We start from the raw sequence: 22,104 nt of genomic DNA, 5'->3' as shown, positions 1-22,104 counted from the left end.
TGGGCTTAACTGAACTTGTATGCGATCTCACGTGTTTACCACCTTCCAAAGTAAGAATAATTCAAAGATCTCACAGACGACAAAACCCAAAGCCCTTTTACTAAGTTTCAGTGAAATACGGGAGAGGCAGGCCTAGCTTACAAGCACCTAAGCACGGATCCCCATGCAGGTTTTAAAATGTCACAAGGTACAACCGCATGAAATGCAAGGACAATGTGCTGCGGGCTTTCACACAAATGATTTTTTTTTAAGTTACCAACTTAACTTTGAGAGTAAGCATCTACCCAAGGGAAGTCGACGCAAAAAGACCCTTCTCCCAAAAGCTGGGTTACAGGCCTGTTCTCCCACTAAGACATCACAAGCCCTCGTAGCCTTGGTTAAAAGTCTAACGTGAAAGGAAATGTGCACCTGTTGCCGGTCATCACCGCACTCCACAGAACCTAGAGAGCAGAGTTTAGGAGCCAGGCCGCTGCAGTTTCACCCCACAGCGGCTTCTTGGAGCGGTTCTGCTGGTGGCAGCTTTGTGCATCCAGGAGCCCAGACGTAGCACTTACGCTACGAGCAAGACCAGTCGCTCTCAGTTTTTCCAAAGTTTTTAAAAGCACCCTCCGGTCAGGCCTACCACAACTGGAGGCCAGGACTCACAGGTTGACCTCATTGCTCCCCAAGGCCTCACAGGAGGCATGGTTGCCCTTGGCGACCAAGGACCGGGCTGCTCTGCCAGGCCACGAGATGGGACCCTCTGCCCAGAGAGCTGATGGAATGCCCTGGCCCCAGCGCACCCGCAGAGGCGGTGCCCACAACGGTGTATACAGAGCTGCAGCTCGCTACTGCACAAGAGACCGTGGTCGCCCTGCTCAGGCACCAGACCTCTGGCTCCCTTGCCTCGCGACGGACAATGCCACTCGTCCCTCCGGGAACGACGGCACCTCCGGGCAGTCGGAATGGCTCCAAACTGTCACCGCTGTGGCCACCACCATTGCTCTGGCCCATGGACGCAGATTGGCCTTTGCCACCTCAGGAGAAGGATGAGCGCCGCCCACTGGCCCCTTGTACCTCAAGCGGGCAGGGAAAAGCTCAGCGAAGCCAGCGCTGACCTTCTTGCCGTTTGCTATGCCCACTGCTGCTTCTGTCCCAGAGGCGTACAAACCAGCTGCACCGTGACGGGGAGGCCGAGGGTGACACAATGAGGCAGTGGAGGCTGTGGCGGCTTCTCCCATTCATTCATTCCGCGCACGAGGCAAGAGAGGGCGCTGCTCCTCAGCGGGTGGCAGCTCCTCGGCGGGCGGCGACTCATAGGTGACGCAGAGGGAGGAGAAGAGACAACCCAGGAAGGACACCAGGCTGGCAAAATACATGGCGCCGCTGGCGCTGCCCACAGCCGCTGTGAGCGGCCCCATGGCCAGGGCCACGAGGATCTGTGCCAGGAAGTACTGGCAGCTCAGCAGGGAGATGTCAACGCCCATCCCACGCCGGGTGCCCTCCACCTGTGAGCCTAAGAACTGCAGGGGACACAGCATGTCAAGGGACTCGGCAGGAGTCCCATCTCCCCCCGCTCCACTTCCCTGGCTCACCTCGCGGCTCTGGTAGTAGTCACAAAGCAGGGAGTAGGGCAGCGTGCAGAGCGTGGCGAAGAGGATGCCATAGGTAGAGCACAGCGACAGCACCACGTAGATGTTTCTGGAGAGCGTGGCCAGCCCCGTGCCCAGACCAAAGGCCAAATATGCCACAAAGTACAGCGTCCGTGTGGTGAACCGCTCCTCCAGTTTCTCCAGCACAGCTGCAAGACAAGTGCATGGCATCTGGAGTGAACTGTGGTCCTCTCTGCCACTAGCCAGTCAGCGGACCCGACAGGTGCACCTTTGGGCCGAGCAGCCCAGCCGTCAGGAAGCCACGTGTTGGCACCGACCATTAGGCCTTTGAGTAACCAGCGGTTCGCATGTGAGCGCCACGGACCCCTTCCGAATCCCGCTGCCACAAAGCAGCCTTGCTGCCCTGTCTGTGCGGAAGGGCGCAGCAGAGCTGAAGCCTGGCAGTGATCCTGTCCCAGAGGGGTAAACGGGAACTGTCAGCGCAGACGTGTAGCACACACGACAAGGTGCTGCGGGAACGTTCTGCCAGGGGCACGTGGGCACCGCGGGCACTGTGTTCTGGGTTGCCGCACCAGAAGCATGCCTACGGTGGCTGTGTGTATTTCTGAGTTCAGTGTATGCTGAAATTGTCACTTACAAAAGGAACTTTATAATAACACAGGTGTGTTTGCACCAGGCTGCTGACCTCATCTGCTGTCAGTGCAGGCCAAGCTAACTAGCAGAGATAATACGGTGAACACACTCTGCTTCAGCACTCGTGCCAAGCCGACAGGCTACGTGCAACATAAATGCCAAATTACTTGTTACAGAAGCATCGCTTAAGGAGCGGGTGCGTACTTCTCACAGCAATAGCTACGAAGGCTGAACTAAGTACCTGAATAGAAAGCAGCACTGAACGCATAGATGCACATTCCCCAGCAGCCCACGGTGACCCCAGCGTTGTACTTCCGATACTCATCTGAGTTGTGAGGCGCTTTCGGATTCCCTTCAAATACCACTTCTCCCATGAAGTCGGTATAGAAAAGTAACATCCCCTCAAATGAAAGCCATCCTGAAAGAAGCCAGAAGTAACCCATTAGGATTGCAGAGCATCTGTTTCTCCTTGCGGTCTTACACGGATGCTATTAGCCATACTACAAATCACAGCTGAAGACGGGTTGCGACATGTCAGCATTACGTAGCGTTCGGCAATGCCGTTCCCCATGCATTATGCTAAAACGTTTGTCTGAGACGCTCGAGATTTTAAATACCAAGACTTATCCTTTGGGTTCCTAAGTGGAATCCCAGAGGCTGACTGCAGGCCACAGAATACTGGTTTAGCGAGACACAAAAATAGATTACGGTAGTCTGAGCCACCTTAAGATTTTGACAGGACACAACTCTTGGTTTCAGAGAGGCTCAATACATAGTCACTTCAGTTTGCTGTTGTCCTCCCACACAGAGCTGGAAGGAGAGCTTGTTATGTCACAGTTGCAGGCTCTAGAGCGCTTCTGGCACAGCTGAAAAGCTCCTACTCACAAACTGGCACCAGAGACACTGACGGGGGCAATCTCTTAATTGTCTTCGTAAACGATGGGTATTAACTACCCGTTACATTCTGTCCAACTCTGTAAACTGGATTGTTTGCAACAAATAGTGTCCTCTCTAGTTAGCAGCCATTTCGTAAGTACATAAACATATTAAAAACATTCCCCCTCGGTAGACTACTTCATGGTGAAAGACTGTACTTTTGGAATACCTAGGAAGTGGTTGATGCAGAGGTTACGAAGAGCCTTGGGCATCTGGCATATGGTCGAACAAAGAAGTTTCACGGAGAGTGGTTGCTCAGAGGTCTCCCCTGATCCATTTAACTCGCTCTCATACTTAACACCATTCAGCAAGATATTAGCGACCTGCATCATAAGAACTCCTGGGTCAACAAACACGGTAAGAAAAACCAAAACATCCTTTGGGAAAATCTATGTAATATCACACATCCATTCGATCATTTGAAAGTTAAAACTCTGTTGCTGCAGTATGTTGACTTGGAGATTAACAACAGCGTACATCGGTATGCTGTAAGTTCAGCCTTGGCACAAGTGTTAAACAACAGCGCTGCGCCACAGCTTTCGGTATACCTGAAATAGTACTCTTCGCTTCTCTAGTGTATTTGGCAACCACGTCCAGATGCTGCCACAGGGAAGGTATAAATTCCATTGAGTGTAATAGGAGCTGTACCCACACTCAGGTGTATTTGGATCCTGAAGTTTTATGAGATGTCGAGGAAGAAGAGACCGGTTTTAAGTGAAACACATTCTCATAACCTCGATGCTCATTCTCTACAAGCACAGTACGTGAAATCCTGGCCCTAACAAAGTCTGCTTTCACCAACTGAGTCAAAGTACAGCAACAAACAAACACAACAAAACAACTAAGCAGAAAAAAACCAAACCCACTCCATCCTCTAAAAAAAACACCCAAAATCCAAACTAGAAGACAACAGAGGATCTCATCCTGGATCAAAAAAAAATGGGCCAGCATACAAAGGTCTCAGACATTCCAAGTTATCACCAACACTGGGAGGTGAGGTCAGAGTTTTACCCCTGGGTAAGGGAAACCTCACCTCCCTGATGGAACCAGGTGTAATGACTGCCATAAGGAGAAGCTCGTGGGAGAATCCTATCCTTGGCCCTATCTTGCAGGTATTTCTGTGCAAAGGGAAGATATAGGCTCAATAAAAATGTGTATTTTTCTGCTCTCATATGGTAACTCCCTGGGTGGTGAAGCAGGGCTATAAATACCAATCTAACCCTCACAGGCGGCCCAGTGAGGGCGGAACGCTCCCACTTCTGCCATCTTAGCAAAGGCAGTTGCTGAGACCGCTGATCGTAATTTACATCCTATCTGCTATTTTACCAACAAAGTCATAGCAGGTATGCTGTGCCCACAACAACTTTTATGAGCAAACTGTCACAAGTGGTCTTTAACCATGAACTTGTACACCACACCTTTATATAACAAGATCACATGAATGCTCACGTTTACGTGGACATATCATTGATTTTCTGCCCTTACCTGTTGGCTGAAGGTTACGTTTCTTCTTCTGCTATTTTCTGGGCAGTGTCCCGTTACGATATCTGGAATGGCCAGGGTCTGAGGTCTTTTCAGGATCCCCAACGACCGTGGTTTTATCGCATCCAGCGAGCCCACCCTCAGCGTCTCACCATCAGGCCCCGGTGTTATGCTGCTCTCCCCTTGCTCCGGAACTCCATTTTCTCCTTGGTAGCAGCCATCAGGCACCCGAGGAAAGCTGACGCTGACAGGCTGCCTCGGTAAGCTAGCTGGAAGTGCTAAGTAACTATTATGCCCTCCTGTAAAACAGTCTATAAGCACACTGTCAATATTTGAAGTTCCAAATGATGATGCAAACTCATTAATTCCCGTCAAGGAATTGTCTCTGCTGACAAAACTGCCGTATTTGGGCGTGAGTGGGCTGAGGGGGGAAACTGGACTCGTAAAACTTGCATATAAGTGAGCTGAGTTATGAGAAGCAAAGTTTTCATTTACACCCTCCTCAAAGAAGAAAGGTGGAGAAGGAGGGAGAGGAAGACTTGGACTCTTCATCACCTTTTTCTTCCTGCTAAAGGACCTTAAGGGTCTTTCTGGAATGCTAATTAGAGTCAGCACAGTACAGATAGTCAGTATAACTGAGGTGAAGACATAGATGACGCGAAGCTGCCCTCCCACAGCTTTTCCAAAACTGGTTTTATCCCAGTGTATTCCTCCAACAACATAACCAAAGCCACCTCCAAGACCTGGTGGAAAAACAGAGCCAAGATTATCTTCCCAGCCAATCCTAGAAGTCAGTAACTGCACAGCACCATTTGTCTAACGATTCGTGAGTAGAACTGGATGTGTTACTCAACCCCTCTTCAATTCAAATGGAGTAACAAGCACAGTAATCCGCGCCGTTAGGACAGTCTGGATGTACAAACACGGTACAGAAAGAAGGAGGTCAATGCTGTAAAAGTGAGGATACGAATAATTAAAAACAGTAGTTCTCTCCTTGCTGAGAACAAACCACTTTACCTTCAGCTATTTCAGTCCGTTAAACAGAAGCGTCCACCAGCCTCGTGGCAAGGCTCTGCAATCAGTCAGCTAAGACTGTTTTCCTGAAAGTAAGTGAAAATGTGTTTTCCTCACTCAGTTAGAGGAACACAGATCTAATGGCATCCAAGACAGATCGAATAGCTTCAGAAGCATAGCAAGGTCATTACTAAGCAACGTTTTGACAGCATACAAAACTGCCACAGCCTTACTGCCTTATCGCGTACCTCTCACTCTGTTCGCGTGGTGAAAGCCTTATGATACTATCCTTTCTTATACACAAATTTGAAAGTATGAAACGTCCCAATAGAAAGATAAACTGGACTAGGGCAGTACAGCAATTGAGATTACGGCAGTAGGAGAACACAACACTCTGTACGAGCTTTCACCTCCGAGAGAGAGAGCAAAAAGGGTGTTTTCCACACCCGAAGGAAGCCAAACCTCCTTTCTCAAGGGATAACTTTGTTTCTGTAGGTGTTACAAATGATGTGAGAGACCTTCCGATGAACAACCCAGAACTGTGTCTCTATTGACTTTTGGTAACTACAAGAGCCTTTTGCAATATGCATAAATTTGTTTTCAAAGTTAATTAGTGCCACCTCTCCAGGTAGTCAGTTACTACGCTTACACAGGAAAAGACTAGTGATTTACACTTGGCTTTCTCGCAGCAGGGTTTGTTTACTTAGGGCTCACATCACCCAGGAAGCACTGAGAAAGCATACCTGCTAACAAAGCGTGGATGTTGAGGCCTCTGTCTTGATCCACCGGGCTACACACGTCCATCATGTAGGCATGACTGGGATTGTCTGCTGAATCTGCGCTGAAGTCCATGAGGACAACGCCACAGATGGTCAGAATGATCCCCCATTTGTGGTTATTTGCGGTGTCAGACAAAGCGTTCCCTATATCTTTGCCATTCAGCATAAGCGACAGCCCCAGCAACGCTCCTGGGAAAAAAAAAAACAAATCAATCGACTGCTTGTAAGAAAAAAAAAAAAAACAGCACACTGCATTGCTTCGTGCTCTATACAGCATTACACTACCTGCACAGCCTGGTGGCAGGTCTTGTTCAGAGCACCACTGTCTGGAGAATGAGCGTGGCTTATAGGATATACGTAATCCTTTTCCACTGTTCAAACTTACAAACGTCCGGGGTTCGCTTTGGCCAAAAGTCAAAGAAAAACATGGTGGACCCTCAAAACATTATCTCTTCTGACTCTGACAAGAGAAGCTTTTATATATGGATCTCCGTCCGCCAAACCATGGCCTCAGCCTCATCCACCACCTTCTTCAGACCCACAACATCCAATGCTTCAGAGGCGTTCTACCGAGCCTATTGCCACAGGGGATGTCAGAGAAAACAGACGTACGATGTTTCTACTCTACAAGCACAATGCCCATTGTTTCTAAAAGACGCACCTACTGCTAAGACCAGAATGAAAGGTCTTCTCCTCCCGAATCTTGATGTGCATCTGTCACTCCAGGCTCCCAGCAACGGCTGTAGCAAGAACCCTACAAAAAAGTAATCACCGATAAGTAGCTTTTTTCTACAAGCCCGTTTCACAGGGCAGTTAAAATAGGTAGCTTCAAAAGCGGTTAAAGGCGGGACACCATTGCACAGAGATATTCCCGATCGGTACTAGTCACCCAGGGGCACACACAGCGTACTGCCTGGCACTTACTGAGTCGAGGACTGAGTAATGTAACGTGGTGCTACTGCTCATCGTCACGGCAATGCACTCTGCATCATTAATATAGCAGAGTTTAACGTCAGGTCAAGAGTAAGAGTACGTCAGTTATACATTCTAAAGGACTGCGCTCCTTAAAAGCTGTTCCATTTACCTCACCTTAGATTGGAGATCTCCTGCAGAATCGGCTTGGAAGACAGCAGGAAGCAACCACACGAGTTGGAAAAGTGCCTGTATTACTCTGGGCCAGTCTGTGAGAAGGGTCCTATCTACTCGCTTCTTCTAAAGCACATCCCACAAGTGCAAGTGCTCTCCTTTTTTCACACGCCCTTGGGAACTGTCTCTGTATACTTTTTTCATGTGGACCTAAACGGATACACTGATCCACTTTTTCTAGTTTTTTAAATATAGGAATGGATTAAGCAAAGTTTACGAGAACAGACTTTCTGATCGCACCAGACTTGTTTCAGGCAAGATAAGGCAAGAATTATTCTCCTTTAGGTTGTCTAAAATTATACAGAGTGCCTCTTAACCTTGAGAGCATACAGAACATACTTGTGAACAGCTTAAGCAGAGAAAACAAAACCATAAAACCCCCACGTAGAGGAAAAAAAATCAAAAGAAAAGAAAAGAAGTAACGTAAAGAAGACCCACCTAATATAGGACTGATAAACCATACCATTCCGTACATTTGGTCTGGAAGACCCATCTGAAGCAGGACGGGGGTAACATAGGCTGTTTCCATGGCATAGCTGAACTCGAGCCCAAAGAGAATGCACCCGTTAAACAGAAGTTCTAGGAAAGACCTCTGAGGCTGGAGACCCCCAAAGTCAATCAAATCAATAGGACACGGAGTATTTGGTGGTGGCGGTGGTGAAGGGCGAATGTGTTTTCTCCTTTTCGGATGCCTCTTGAAGTTGTTGGCCCGATGACTTATATGCCGTGTGACTGATCCAGGATAGCCGGGAACTTGTGATCTCCATATTTCCTGAGAAGCCATGCTTGGCAAGACTGCAGCATCACTGACAGGAGTGGTTGCAGACGATGGAATCATCACGGCTGAGTGTCTGGAAGAAAAATAGCTCAGAATAAAATGGTTGTGTAAGAAAAGTTTTGCTTAACTTCACTTACTGAAGTTCCATCCATTTCTCAACATTTCACGTACCGAGTGCAGCCTTCACATTAGTTACAACCATTTCTCTCCACCTCTTGACACAAGGTTGATATGTATTATGGGCACACTTCCTGCATCTTTGCACAAATGAGACACCGGACATCCTACCTTGAATATTCAAAACACGCATTGGTCAGATGTGTCGAGCTTCCCAGGAGTTCCTGCAACAGCAACGGGTTTATGTTTATCTGCAGTTCACCAGAGCTAAATGAAGATGAATCACAACTTCGGTTTAAGTTTACAATAGAGCAATGCTGCAGTTTGGCTGCAGATCCAGACCCTCGCTGAAACGCTAAACGACCTTTTGGTACCGATCCTACCATTCCTGCTGCCTGTGCCGAGGCCAAGACTTAAGGTGATACTTTTTTCGCAATGACTGAGGTTGGTTTTCTTCCTGTTTATATTCCTGAATTCAGCAGAGATGGTCTGTTGCAAGGACAGATTCAGACCAGCTGGCTCTATTTCCACCAGAGGGCCCAAAGAATGTGTTTCTGAAGTTCAGGCTACATAAGCTGAACGATTGGATGATATCAGCTTTCAACATATGTGCACAGAAACAGAAGTTGGTATAATTTCCCAGTGTAGGAACTGAAGTTTCAAACTAATTCCTAGGAAAAGATACCTATCCCACAAGTCACTCTCAGCACTGCAACTCCACCCTCGGAGATTAATGGCATTCAAGTGCTGAACAGCCACCTCACATCTCATCGGGAACACTCCTATTGCCAATGTGCACATACCATGGTTAGCAGAGCATCCAAATGTGTTTCAAAATAGCATCCCAGGACTGATGTTGACAGATCTGCTGAATTAAGGAACGACACATGATTTCTTGCCCCTTGTTGCCAGAAATGGAAACAGCTCACAAATGAAGTCTCATCAAAAAGTCAGACCAAAAGCACAAGGATGGCCACGCATCACCTCACATCTCTTCAGGAAAACTCTCTCAACTGCACCCTAGTAAGCAAAACAAATCTCTCGCTTTTTTTGTTTACAGGTCCCCAGGGGAAAACATTCCCAGCTGTTTTGCTGCTTTAGCCATACAGAACTCCCATAAATCTCTCATTTTCTAGTTCCTCCGGTGTATTTTATGCACCAATCTTTCTCCTAGTAGCACTGAGTCTATGCAACACCATTCTTGCTGCATTTCCCCAACCACTATCAAAAGCAGAACCCCATAAACACATGTTTAATATTGCACTGACGCAACAGTTGTTAAGCACGGTAGGAGAATGCCCTACGCTGAACAACCCCCAGCTCTGTGCAAGCATCCAGAGACGGTGAACAAAGTAAAACTGAACGCCACGCACCTCACGGAAGACTGCTGTTGGGGTCATTGGACGGTATTTGGGGAATGAGGGGGGTGGAGGAAGGGGGGAGAGAGAAAAGGCATCTACTGAAGTATTGCAACTGTCATACCAGGGATTTGCTCAAGACTTCCCCTCTTCAGACCAAGCGGCGCACCACATAAGCGAGAACGACAAGCAATTCACAACTGCAACTACACGCCCTGACAACCCCCATCTCACAAGGCACCAAGACCAAGTTGCATTTGGTTGGGAAAACTCACCAGATAGAAAGTACTCCAGACAGACCAACAGAAGGAGAAGCATACAGACACTTTATGAAGATGTCCGCACCAGTGTTCCCCTTGACGCTGTTTTCACAAGTTATCGAAAACTTCTCATGATCCGTGTCTTCCATAAGCACTTACTTTGCTTGAGTACCTTTATCGGCCTTCAGATCCAAGCAATAGCTTCACAATGAGAATTTGTTACAAATTAGGAGATAGCAGGAAAAAGACACAAGGAAAACCCAATCGGATTTGTGAGAGATGTGAATGACTCCTTCACAAGGATGTGACAATACGACTGTGGTAGCCCTCCCCATCACTGACAGACCTTGCCATTTGCAGACAGGAAGCTGATTTCCCTATATTCATCTATTAGTATAATTTAATGCTAGATCCTCCATTATTTTCCTGCTCTGTACTACACACTGCAAAGACACTATATTGTGTCCCACATATGGCAACATTTTAGGGACAGAAGAACCCCTCCACGTGGCTCAACACGTGGTGGCCTGTAATTACTTCGAATTAAAAGCTATTATTGACACCAGTACAGTAGAAAGTCAGTGTAACACTATCAACTGAGCCTATATTCCTCACCACTCGTTTTCCTCAACTTATGAGTCATTCACCACAGGACATCTTCAAAGAAATTAATTCTGTCCTCAGGTGAATCTACCTGGTAATCACAGCAACTTCAAAACAGGAAACCTCTCCCTCAGCACGGAGAAGACTACACAGCTGTTAGCTTTCTCCATCAATAGTGATTTTGGAAACTCGATGTTTGTTCTACCGATTATGCACCTCAGTCTGCAAGGCCTTGGCGACGGTGGCTCTCAAAGCTGCTATCTACCAATCAAGTACGTGTCACGATTTCCAGCGGTGGGAATTTTCCTGCGGCGGGTACCGAGGGTTGCAAGCACATCACAGGCACCTGCGTCGCAGAGAATGGCCTACCCTCACCCAGACTCGATGCAAGGCCCACCACCTCCTGAACGCTCGCATCAGCCGAAAACGAGCCGCGCTGCGTGCGCTGCGCAACCGCCCCCGGGGCGGGGCCGCCGCCCCATGCCTACCGTTCGCCCGAGCCGCCAGCAGTCAGCGACCGTCGCGCCCACCGGCGCCCATTGCCACCGCCGCCCCGTTCCCCGCCCCGCCCGGCCCGGCCCGCCAGGCCTCACCTCCAGCGGCACCGGGCCTGCCTCCGCACTGCGCCTCGCGGTGACGCCGGCCCAGCCCCGGTGACGTTCTCTCCCGCGACTCGGCGGCGGAAGTATCCGCCTCCCGCTCCGCCCTGTGCCGAAGAGCGCTCCCAGCCGCGTCTGCCGCCGCAGCGTGGGCTGGCTGCGGGATGGGCTCCGGGAGGGCGCGGCCTTCCATCCTCTCCAGAGCTCTGCCGGCACCGGGTACGAACGCAGGATCGTGCTCCGCTCCCCCAGCCCTTCCCGGGAACAGTCGCCGGGCTGAGGCGAGGGGCCAGCTAAGACAGGAGTCAGCCGGTCACTTCACCCTACCAGCGGTTGCCCCACCGCCTCGTTGCAAGCAGCGCCTGCTTCCTGTAGCGATGCTCGCCGCAGACAGCTGCAAGCTACCGTATCGTCATTGCCATAGTCTTAGCCCGCATATAGCTGTATACTGTGTTGGATTCAAGATGTACCTCTGATATAAATTAAATTGCCCAAGAAATTTTGGGTGAGTTTTCAGAAGGGATAAAGGGAGAAACAATCACTCAGCTTACGTGGCTTTGTGCAACAGCTTCTTTGATTGCTTACTGACTCTGAAACCACCACATTCCGGTCTGTTACATCTTCCTATTCTGCTTAGACAGTCTTCATATTTTAGCAAAAGCACTGCTGATCACAGCGTTACGCTTATTTAAAAGAAGGTTCTACCAATGACAAAAATTGCAGGTGTCGGAATCGTAGACTATCTCGAGTCAGAAGGGATCGATGAGGATCTTTGAGGCCAACTCTGTGGTCCTCGCAGGACTACCTAACACCAAATCATATGATGAAGAGCATCATCCAGACAGTCCTTGAATTCTGACAGGCTTGGTGCCATGACCGCTTTCCCGAGGGGGCTCTTCTGGTGTCCGATCACCATCTCAAGCAGGAAAGTTTTCCTAATGTCCAACCTGATTGTCCCCTGACTTAGCTTCCTTCCATTCCATGTCCTATGGCTTCTGCTCCATTGCTATATCCAGAAGGAACTCTGCTTCCTGCAACACTTAACGACATGAGTTGAAGATGCAAATTTCTATTCCTGTAAGTGTGTGGTGATTCTGTGCCAAAAAGGTTATGGCCTGTGGTGTCAAGCATAGTGAAAATCCAGAGTAGGACAGAAAAAAAGAAGCAAGTTCAAACTAGGTGAGGTGCATTTCAATCATATGTTCTTAATGCTTGCATGGTAAGAGGAGCTTACCACATAAATTACAACACCCTACCATCCCCTTACATGCCAACTGAGTAGGCGTAAGGAAGTTGGTGGGAGGCTAATATAGCGTAAGAACATAAAGAAGTCTCATATATGCCAGTTGGCACACCACCTCCATATCTGGCCCTTAGCATATTGTCATATGACCTTAATAGTGCAGATAAATCAGATTCTGAACCTGGATTCACCAAATTCCTACGCTGGCTATATTAATGGATGCAATTGAACATTTAGAAGGGCATTTGAATTTTTACTTGAAAGGAGCAAAACCACAACAACAACAACAAAAACAACAAAACAAAACCAGGAAAACCCAAAACCCCACACTCAACAAACCACCAGAAATGAAACCCGGTATTTTACTGCAGAATGAACAGCAATGGTAAGAGCTCGCATTAAAAATGAGTTGTCGGTTCATTGAGAAAATGAATTCAATACAATGAACTACTATAAACAAACATGAAACAAATATGCATGTACCGACAACTGCTGTCTGCACTTTATAAGTCTGCACTTGTGTGGACACAGTAAAGTACAAAAGGAGTTTGTGTCTGCTCTCATCCTTTCCGGGAATAGAGCAAATCTACCCTATTCTTTTTGGGTGCAAAGTGAGGCCATGCTTTTGAAACAATCCATTAAGAAGTATCCTGAAGATGTCGCTGACAAGCGTGCCAGGCAATTGCAATGCACAACATTGCGTGTAGAGCTGTAGTAATAGCAAAAGACAGAAATGCCCCTACTTTTGGCAAATACACAAAACTAGACACAGTCTTCGTCTGAAGTTCAAACTGCTTTGTAAAAACAGTTGAAATCTTTTTTCTAAACAAGCAAATTTTTCAGTGAAGAATCAATTTGGTTTTAAAAAAAAACTGTAATGCTGTCACAATTGAAACATCAGCAGTCTATCAGCCTATAGCCTACAGTTGCCACATCGAGCAAAAAACAGAATGCCATGGCCCCTTCTCAAACCACAGAAGATGATTATTCAGAAAAACCTCACTAATGCCATGCTTCACTGAAACCACTCGAGTGTTATGCAGTGACAGCCCAATAGTTTTTCTTACACGGGCCTGCACTTGATTCGACTCGTGTTTCAGTTCAGACGTGCGATTTCCACAACAGTGGTGTGCACGTATTTAAGTCGGTTGCTTTCCTGAGCTTTGTGCAATGACTGCTCGATACGTATTTCTGTTTGCCTTTGCAAGATACACTAGTGCAGCACTCAAAATACTGAGGACATTTCCCTAGCTCCTTCCCACACCAGTCAATCAACCCCTTCAAGTCAGTCTCTCCAACAAAAGCCCAACACAGTTCAGAGAATTAGTCACTAGAGGGCACTTACAGAATCCAGAAGACTGAGAATGTGTTTGGTATCAGAAGGCCACAGTCCTACAAACAGTTTAAAGAATCCAAACGATGAGTTTTAGTGTTCATTTCCTAACTCCTGCGACCAGTACTTTAAGATACAGAACCAGAGCGATAACTACATTCCAGAAGATCTTTGTTATCTTCTGTGTTTCCAACAATGAGGGAGAAAAAAAATAATCTCCTCTGAGGCCACATGCATGCTAGCCTACATTGACCGTGCATTTCTAGAAAAATGCTGAACAGAAGTGTTAACTGCAGGCACGTATTCTCCACGCAAGATACTGGTGCTAAGTGCCACTGTTGGCTGCAGTTTTGGGGAAGGCGGTGCAGGAACACAAAAGGCAGCATGGCAAACTCACTGAAATATACAGTGTTTCATCTCACTGCACCACCTCAAGTGGACTACACGTTTCACAAGAGACAAGGATGCGATTATGCCCCAAAGACCATGCAGGTGTTTTGGGGTTTTTTTCTGGGTATGACAAACCACAGAAAGGTGAAAAGTAGTATGTAAGGAAACCAGGGGCGAGAATCTTGGATGCGGGAAGTTATGACCACCCAGAGCAGGCGACATATATTTCAGAAATAAAATAAATTTTCATTTAAAAGTAGAGGGTAGAGACTACTGTCATCCCTGCTATGTTACTTGAACAGCTCTATTCCTGCCTTCTCGTATTAATTGTGAGCTGCAGCTTCCAGCAAGTAGGTCCCGTCATTAGTAAGTTTTCTTGGCTACTGGGAGTCTTATTTCTGTGAATCAGTACACTTCCGATCTTCTATTGGAGAAGGAAAGCAGAACTCATGCTGTCAGTGAGTTCTGAAAAACCTCAAATCACTGCTTTTGTGAAGGTCAAGTGCAGGGCAGGACAAGAAGGGGATCAGGCCACTGCTGTACCGAGGGCCGATAGGAAGAGGTGGTTGGGTGCGGCACCGTGCAGAGGGCAAGCATGGGGAATGGTAACACCAGCAGGTCCATCTTGCAGCATCATCCTTGGCGGGAGAGGTGGCAAAGGGTACCAAAGTGGTGCTCCACCGAGCTGCGTTTTCTGCAGGGGCTTGGGCTGTCTTAGCAGCGCCTGGACAGAGAAAGGGTACACAGAGCTCTCAAAAGAAAAGTGGCATGTCACCGCATGGTATGTGGTGGGCACTGCAGGAAGACTGCAGGTGTGCTTGCCTCTTGATAAACATTCCTTAAAACTTTGGTTTATAAATTGTCTCTGTACTTTGTCTAAGTTGACTCTGGAAGTCTACGGGAAGTCCTGCCCCACTTCCCTGTGTTTAACACAGGAAATGAGAAACCAACAGGTCCCTGGAGCTAATTACTTTCTTCAAAACCCAGCATTGCTCTATGTTTCTGACTCAGTGAAGCATTCAATTTTCTGCTGAGATTGTATTTATATCGCATTACAGGATGAGTTGCAATAGCACTCGATGTTAATTGCAGTGCACAGACTGCTCCCTTCTCTCCTTTATACCAGTTATCAAGAAAAACCAGAAAGTCTACTTCTGCTGTTTTTAATTTAGCCTCTTCCATCCACACAAAGTGCCCGTCAGACAGGAGAGGTAGGGGCTGTCATCCCCTTTCTGCCTGAAAATGTCTAGCAACAAAGCAGAGACTATAGAGATGTCTATATGCCGTCCCAAAAAAAACCAGTTACCTTATGGAGACAGGTGTTGAGGTGTGGTACGGACACTCGGTGTAAACAGGCATAGACGGGTACTTTAATATTCCCAGATGGTCCTAAAACCTCTCTGACAGTCTTCCTTGTCTCTCGCATCCACTAAAGCAGAGAAAAGGGCAAAAATGAAATAATAGAAAAAGGACGCTTCTATACCACTCTCTGAGTCCTGCAGTTTCTTTCAGGGCCTCTGCCTGCCTACAACACCAAAGCAACCCTCAGAGTACAGCCATAAGTGGTCTTCTGCAGGACGCAGAAACTAGCAGGGGCTGTGCACTTGACAAGCGACTTGACAAGTGTATGCAACTCATCAAATTCTCCTACGGGAACTCAATGATCTTAAAGGTCTTTTCCAACCAAAACAATTCTAAATTGGAACGTTTGCTGGGTGGTGAGTACAATTTACCTTTCCCTGGAGCATGGACAGAGGGATAAGGGTTTTCAGCACCTTAGCCTTCTTTTCTTTTCCTCCTAAAAGTCCATCTCTGTCAGCGGTATACTAGCACCCCGTCATGTCAGAAACAAACATTTGTACAAGTTATTGATCGCCATCTCCCACTCCCCTTCAGTCACTAGGAACTGGGATTTCTGTCACTTTCGGGTGTTAACCAGCATTGGCAACTACCGCTTGTTCTGCATCCTATGTACAGAGTGGAACCATATGGACTCGTATAGTGCTCCGTACTTTCAATGCAGTGTACGAACAGCATTTGAAGAGAATTGATTAATCGATATACTGGACAGCGATATCTCCCAGACTAGCAGAGAGGTATTTAGAGATCTTTTAGTGAGATCTCTCAAACAGCTTCCTGCTAAAACAACAGGAAGACAGCCATTCTAAATCAGGTAGAAGTCCTGTTTCCCACAGGGGCTATTAGCAGACACTTGGTTACTGCCATTCGGTAGCCTGTTTTTTGTTTCTACTAGTCTAACTAGCCTCTTCACCTTGAGATTCAATTTGTTGAGTGTTTATAGGTAAGTTAGAGTGCCGTAAGTATCTCCTTTCCTCCGATTGCCTATCTGTTGGTCAAAGGCCCTCTCTATGTCCAGCAGATCTTGTCAAGGATGTTTTCCACCGTCCCCCATAGGCTTTAAAGAAACCCCTCTGACTCACGAGTCCAATCTGCAACGTGATGTTTGCAGTCTGGAGCTGCTCTGGGGTTAGCTGGCATTTTCTTAGGAGAAAAAACATTTTTAAAATAAAGAAGAGAGGAACAGAACATTCTGACAAATAAACATTAGATAATGCTCTTGAGCAAGAGAAATGGGACAGGTAGCTAATACGAACCAAGATTAACTATCTGCCAGGGCAAATAACAGTACATAAAGGTTCCCTGTACACTGGATGGCATTTCTGTGTCGAGCTTGAAACACTCCTATATCGATTGACCTCTCCAACGTGAGCCGTGACCTTTGGGTACACAATTGGAACTCTGGCCTCGAAGTAATCTAATTCAACTTCTGTCAGGTAGAATAAACCCAAGCCTGTTGTTAGTTTTACTTCCCTAATTATTATTTTTTTACCTCTCCCCTGAGGAAGATGTGATTTCTGTAGGTACGGAGTTACTCAGTTTCTTGGTAATATTATCAGCTCTTTGGGTGTAGCATTAGCAGAGCTTGCAGAAAATCCACAGGTTTGATTCTAGATGAAAGTTTAGTGCAACTTCTAGGTCAGCTTTATTTCTGAAGACCAAACATATAAGAGTAAATGAGTAACTGGTTCCTCTCTTCTGAGGCTGTCTCACACAGAAGCGTTCCCCAGGAAAAGGTCTGATCTTAACCCTGGAATACCTTAACCAGCAGGCAGTTTCTTCCCGTCTAGGCCTGGCACAGTTGAAACTGACACTGAAGCCTGAGTCTAGCTCTGGGGATCCTGAAAGATACCATTGAAAAACTATGGGTGAAGAATGGCAGAAATTATTTATGAGTTAGAAAACATTTTGCAATGAACTAAAGATTTCTATCTGTTGAATTCCCGGATATGACGCAGAGAGCAGGGGCTTCTAAAGCAGCTGGTCCAACCAAGGGCTGAAAATTAAAGCTAAATGAATGTGAATTACAAGTAAAATACATATTTTTCTGAGTCAGAAGAGATCAAGCACTGCAATAAACTACCAAGGGAAGCAGTAAACGTGCACACTTCTGTGGAATTCATGCATTAGTCAAACGTATCGCCAGAGGAAGAGAGAACATGGGTGGAAGACGTTTTTCCTACATGAGAGCGCAGTCCATGAAACTAGTGGTCCTTTGCAACCGTAAGAAAGAGAGTTTTGCATCTACCTAACCAATCTCTTCTCAAAGACAGTATTACTTGAGCAAATCAAAACACGGAACCCTTGCCGTTAGGAGTGAAGCAGATCTATCCAGCAGAAGCAGCATTTTCTCCGTTACACCCTTGTCTAACCTCACTGCAGAATTTTATCTCGATGAGCGTGTGTCGTCCTTTTCGGTCCTCCATCCTAGGATTTCAGGTTTCTCTGTTTCCTGTTGCAAGAGCATTTTGAATGCCCTACCCTCTATCCATTTAGAGGACCATTGCTGTGGGCAGGTGCATTTTTTACCATTACCAATCTTGTGGCTAAACCAACTACCTATGTAGTAGCGGTTTTGTACGGGAAAAGGGAGCAAGAATTCTGACGTGCATTTATTACACATGCATTTCCCAGAATTGCTGAGTTGGACCCGTGGCACAGACAAATGTCACATCTCTACAATGTTCTCAGAAAATGTATGCATCTTAGAGTGCCTCTACCTGTCATATAAAATGGATCTTCAGCCAGATCATTGTTTTTCTTCAACAAAACGGAATTTCCTTCCCTTTGCAATTCTGTGTAAACCCACCAGAACTTGGAAACTGCCTAGTTCTGTGCACTCCCTTCACAGACAGTCTGAGGTGAAATGCACCGGACTGATAAGAAGGCCTTTTCATGTGTTTGTTAGTTCAGCCATTGCTACAAACTCCTGACAGGAGACTTCCAAGAAAGGAAGAGTTGGGAAATGGAAGTTCTATTACATGGACTGTCCACATTCAGAGTTTATCCTCAGAAGACCCACCTGTCTATGGTCAGTTGACAGAAGTCACGAACCGCATTTCAGCTGAAGGGTACGTCACAACAGCTGCTTACCTTTTTGTTTTGTACAGAGTGTGCAACTATGTACCAACACACACTACCTAATAGTTATAAACTAAAAGGAGTCAGATTGCTAAATCCATCTGCTGTGTAGATGAGATTTTTGCTTCCATCACCTGATAATTTAATTGCTCAATTAGCTCCACCTGAATGCCTTGGCTGCAGTAAAGGAATGTTCCCATGTAGGTCACAGTAAATCTGAAGACAGAAGTAAGCGACACAAAGGTAAATGATTCCTCTACAGCAAAGCAAGTGCATCTTCCAACTGTATTTTCTCTCCTGATATTCCCCTTGCGCTAGTATTTTAGGGACAGAACAGGGATTAGACAAATAAAAGACCATAAAACTCTCGCCAAAAGTCAGCATCACGGGAGGCCTCCTCTATGTGGTTTAATGCCAAAGCTTCTTTAGCCAATTCAAACCCAGCTTGGACCTTTTTTTTTTTTTTTTGCATTTCTGAAATTCCACAATCTGCCCAATTTAGGTAACAGGGTAAAGCTTCAACATCCTCATCAACGAGGACATCTTCTGCATCACTGAACATTATACTCTTGCTTTTTTTTAGCCAAGAGGCAAATGGAAAAGATGCCAAAGGGGCACCTATTGATCATTCTGGAGCAGAGAGACTGTGGGTTCAACCTGGGACTGACTGTGGGCCTGTGGATGTGACTCTTGTGCATCAATAGGCTATAGCATGAAGGGTTTTGGTTGCAATGAAAACAGCCTGCAGTTAGGTACAACCTGATGGCCTCTGCAACTAATTTTTTTGACTTACTGAGAAAGTAATTGCTGCTTCTGGAGAAGCAGCTCTTCAGTGCATCGCAGAACCTAGATCACCATAAATCATTTGTATCATAACATTTAAAGAAATCAAAGAATATGTGGTTACCAGAGAAATCGTATTTGTAATAGATTGGCTACTGTAGGAAGGGCTTGGCTCTGAATAAATGCGTTTGATGCACAATTGCATTCTAAACAGTTCTTGGCCTGCACTCTACACCGGAGTGCCTGCTTCTGCCTACACATAAATGCACCACCACTCATCCAATCCATGATCAGAAAATCTGACTCACTCATTCCTTCCTCTGCTTAGCTACTGGCACTGGCCCTTTCCCCTCGCCAGCAAAGTAACTGAAAGCATTTTCTGGATGATGACTTTCCCAGACTGCTATTTCTGGACCACACTGATTCCAGGCTGCACTGCAGGAAAATGTACCAAATATAGAGACATTCAGAGTTTGGACAATATAATTGACATTCACTGTGTTGCCTTTGGGCCCTAATTTTAAGCAATATTAGTAAATACACTTTCTCCATGTGTTCTTTACGGCATTATTCCTTCCAAGGTAAACCGTTACTGTATGCCCTGATGTGAAATATGACTCTGATCTGCACATCATTTACGTGTGTATCATCTGGGTCTAATTTAGTCCCTTTCCTGTCTCTCTTCCATCTGTATTTCTGTAACACCAGTTTTACTAACACTGGAAACAGGAAATACATTTTCTTTCATGAAACCAGCACAAGCAAAGGTAAAGAAAACAAGGCAGAATAACAGAGAATCATTCAGAGTACATAACCTTAAAGAAAATCAAGGGGCTAAGGGTAATCGCTATTGCAGAAAATGCTCATACCTTAATTGTGCCCTCTTGTCAGTTGGTGGGTCATGCAGGAACACCAAATGAAGCTACAGCATACAAGTCCATAGCATTCTCCCTCTATTGCCCGTGTCAACATCTGAGTGCTCCTGCACAATTCATGAGATTGTGGGGTTTTAATTTACTCTTTAGAAGTTAGGCAAGGTGCAAAAATTTCTATTAAAAATAATCTTAAATTGCTTATGGAGGTAGGAGAGTCTGGACTGCCAGGACGCTTGAGAATGGGTTAGAGCTATTAGATCATCTGCCTTGTGACAAGGAGATGAAACGGAGGGACACTGTTTCTAGCTTTCCCTGGAACTATTCCATGAAAATGGCCTGGAAAAGCAGTAAACTAAAAAACTGGTAAGAGAGACGCTTCTGATCTGCGTTCAGCTGTGAAAATAACAAAAAAAAAAAAAAACCAACCCCGAGAGACTTGAAAAGTCTACATCAAGCAAATTGACTGAAGCAGAAAAGAGTGTACAACTTAAGTCAAAGACAGTGAGCGCTAAAGGGAAAAACTTCCCTAGTTACAGTCTTCTCATGAATACAATCATTAAATCACTACCTATATTACATAATTTTAAATAGCTCCTTCAAAACTCTGTTTGGGAACTTCCCCCGATAGTGCTCCTTGCCATCATCACGAGAGCTCACATCAAGCCATTCTGCAAAGCACCTTTCCTAAATTCCTCCCTGAAGCCACCTATAAAACAGCTGGAGGTGAAACACAATTTACTCTGCAATTACTGACCCTCTTTTGCTTTCATTTAGAATGCAGTGACTCCTGAAGTCTTGGTCATTAGAAATCATGAGCCTGTTGATTCTGCAAGTAACTCACCTTGCTAGAAAATCCTGTTTCTGCCTCATGCCATGCAAAGTCTGACTGGATGTTACTTTGACCTGAAAAACGAGAAACAAAGTAAGTTTGTAACCAAACCTTGGGCTGCCCACTACACCAGGAAAAAGGGCATCTCTAGCAATCAGAAATTATGTCTAAAATACATGTTTTATTGGACAGACCCTGTAAATCAGGGCAGTTCAAAAGAGGTGAATTTTATCATAGAACACTTGTCCAAAATGTTGTCTTGACAGTCTTAGAAATTCAAGATTAATGGAAGCCAGAAAGGAGGCAAAAATAGCAGCAACTATACATAACTAGCCTGGGAAACGGATAACAAAAGTAAGAGGCATTAAGGAAGGGGAAAAAACAGTCACCAAAAACACCCCAATCAACCGAGTAAAACTTAAAAAAACAACCTTCCAGTAGACAGTCAGAAGTGTTTAAATATATTAGGGTAAAATCAAGTATAACAAATTATAAAAACATCTGTAAGATTCAGATTGTCCATTACTACATTCACAGGGTAAAAATCCGCCAACATTAATATAGAAAAGATAGCTATTTTGCATCGTTATTTCTGCTATGGACTGTAAGACAATGCATATTGTATCGTGGATTAAAATGCAGACTGATACTTCAATAGTACCAATGTATTGGGGACGCAATCAGAAAATTGCATTTAGAAAACCTAAATTTGCCTTTTTACTCCTAACTTACAGAAAAATCTTCAGAATATTTCAGTATGAGGACAGAACATTCTGGAAGAATCCGATGATTGTTACTTTAGATATGAAGAGTGTTTTTATTCCATTCTTTTTTACCATGCAAATCACACAGAAGTGGGTGATTGAACATTCCAAAAGGCTTAACACAACTTTTACAGTGTTTGCTTAGTCAAA

At 45.7% G+C, this 22,104-nt stretch overlaps 1 protein-coding gene across 24 annotated transcripts in view; it reads right to left on the bottom strand.

The window, feature by feature from the left end:
- Positions 1-219: 219 nt before the first annotated feature.
- SLC45A1 (solute carrier family 45 member 1) overlaps positions 220-22,104 on the bottom strand; it is a 53,161-nt gene continuing 31,276 nt past the window's right edge. For 3 of the 24 annotated variants that reach the window (XM_062013045.1, XM_062013047.1, XM_062013048.1), the window contains exons 2-14: positions 21,203-21,264; positions 20,356-20,468; positions 15,570-15,692; positions 8,649-8,701; positions 8,021-8,433; positions 7,098-7,190; positions 6,401-6,625; positions 4,647-5,386; positions 3,710-3,832; positions 3,331-3,484; positions 2,467-2,643; positions 1,575-1,780; positions 220-1,502 (exon numbers count right to left, since the gene is read on the bottom strand). In XM_062013045.1, coding sequence (XP_061869029.1) covers positions 1,221-1,502; positions 1,575-1,780; positions 2,467-2,643; positions 3,331-3,484; positions 3,710-3,832; positions 4,647-5,386; positions 6,401-6,625; positions 7,098-7,190; positions 8,021-8,433; positions 8,649-8,701; positions 15,570-15,689 — 2,586 coding nt within the window. In that variant the 5' untranslated portion in view covers positions 15,690-15,692; positions 20,356-20,468; positions 21,203-21,264 and the 3' untranslated portion in view covers positions 220-1,220. The other 21 variants (XM_062013061.1, XM_062013058.1, XM_062013056.1 and 18 more) reach the window with 19 other exon arrangements.

This window comes from Colius striatus, chromosome 21, assembly GCF_028858725.1.
Source record: "Colius striatus isolate bColStr4 chromosome 21, bColStr4.1.hap1, whole genome shotgun sequence".
Lineage (NCBI taxonomy): Eukaryota > Metazoa > Chordata > Aves > Coliiformes > Coliidae > Colius > Colius striatus.
Note: the sequence above shows the minus strand (reverse complement) of the source record. Positions and strands in the feature narration are given on the sequence as shown.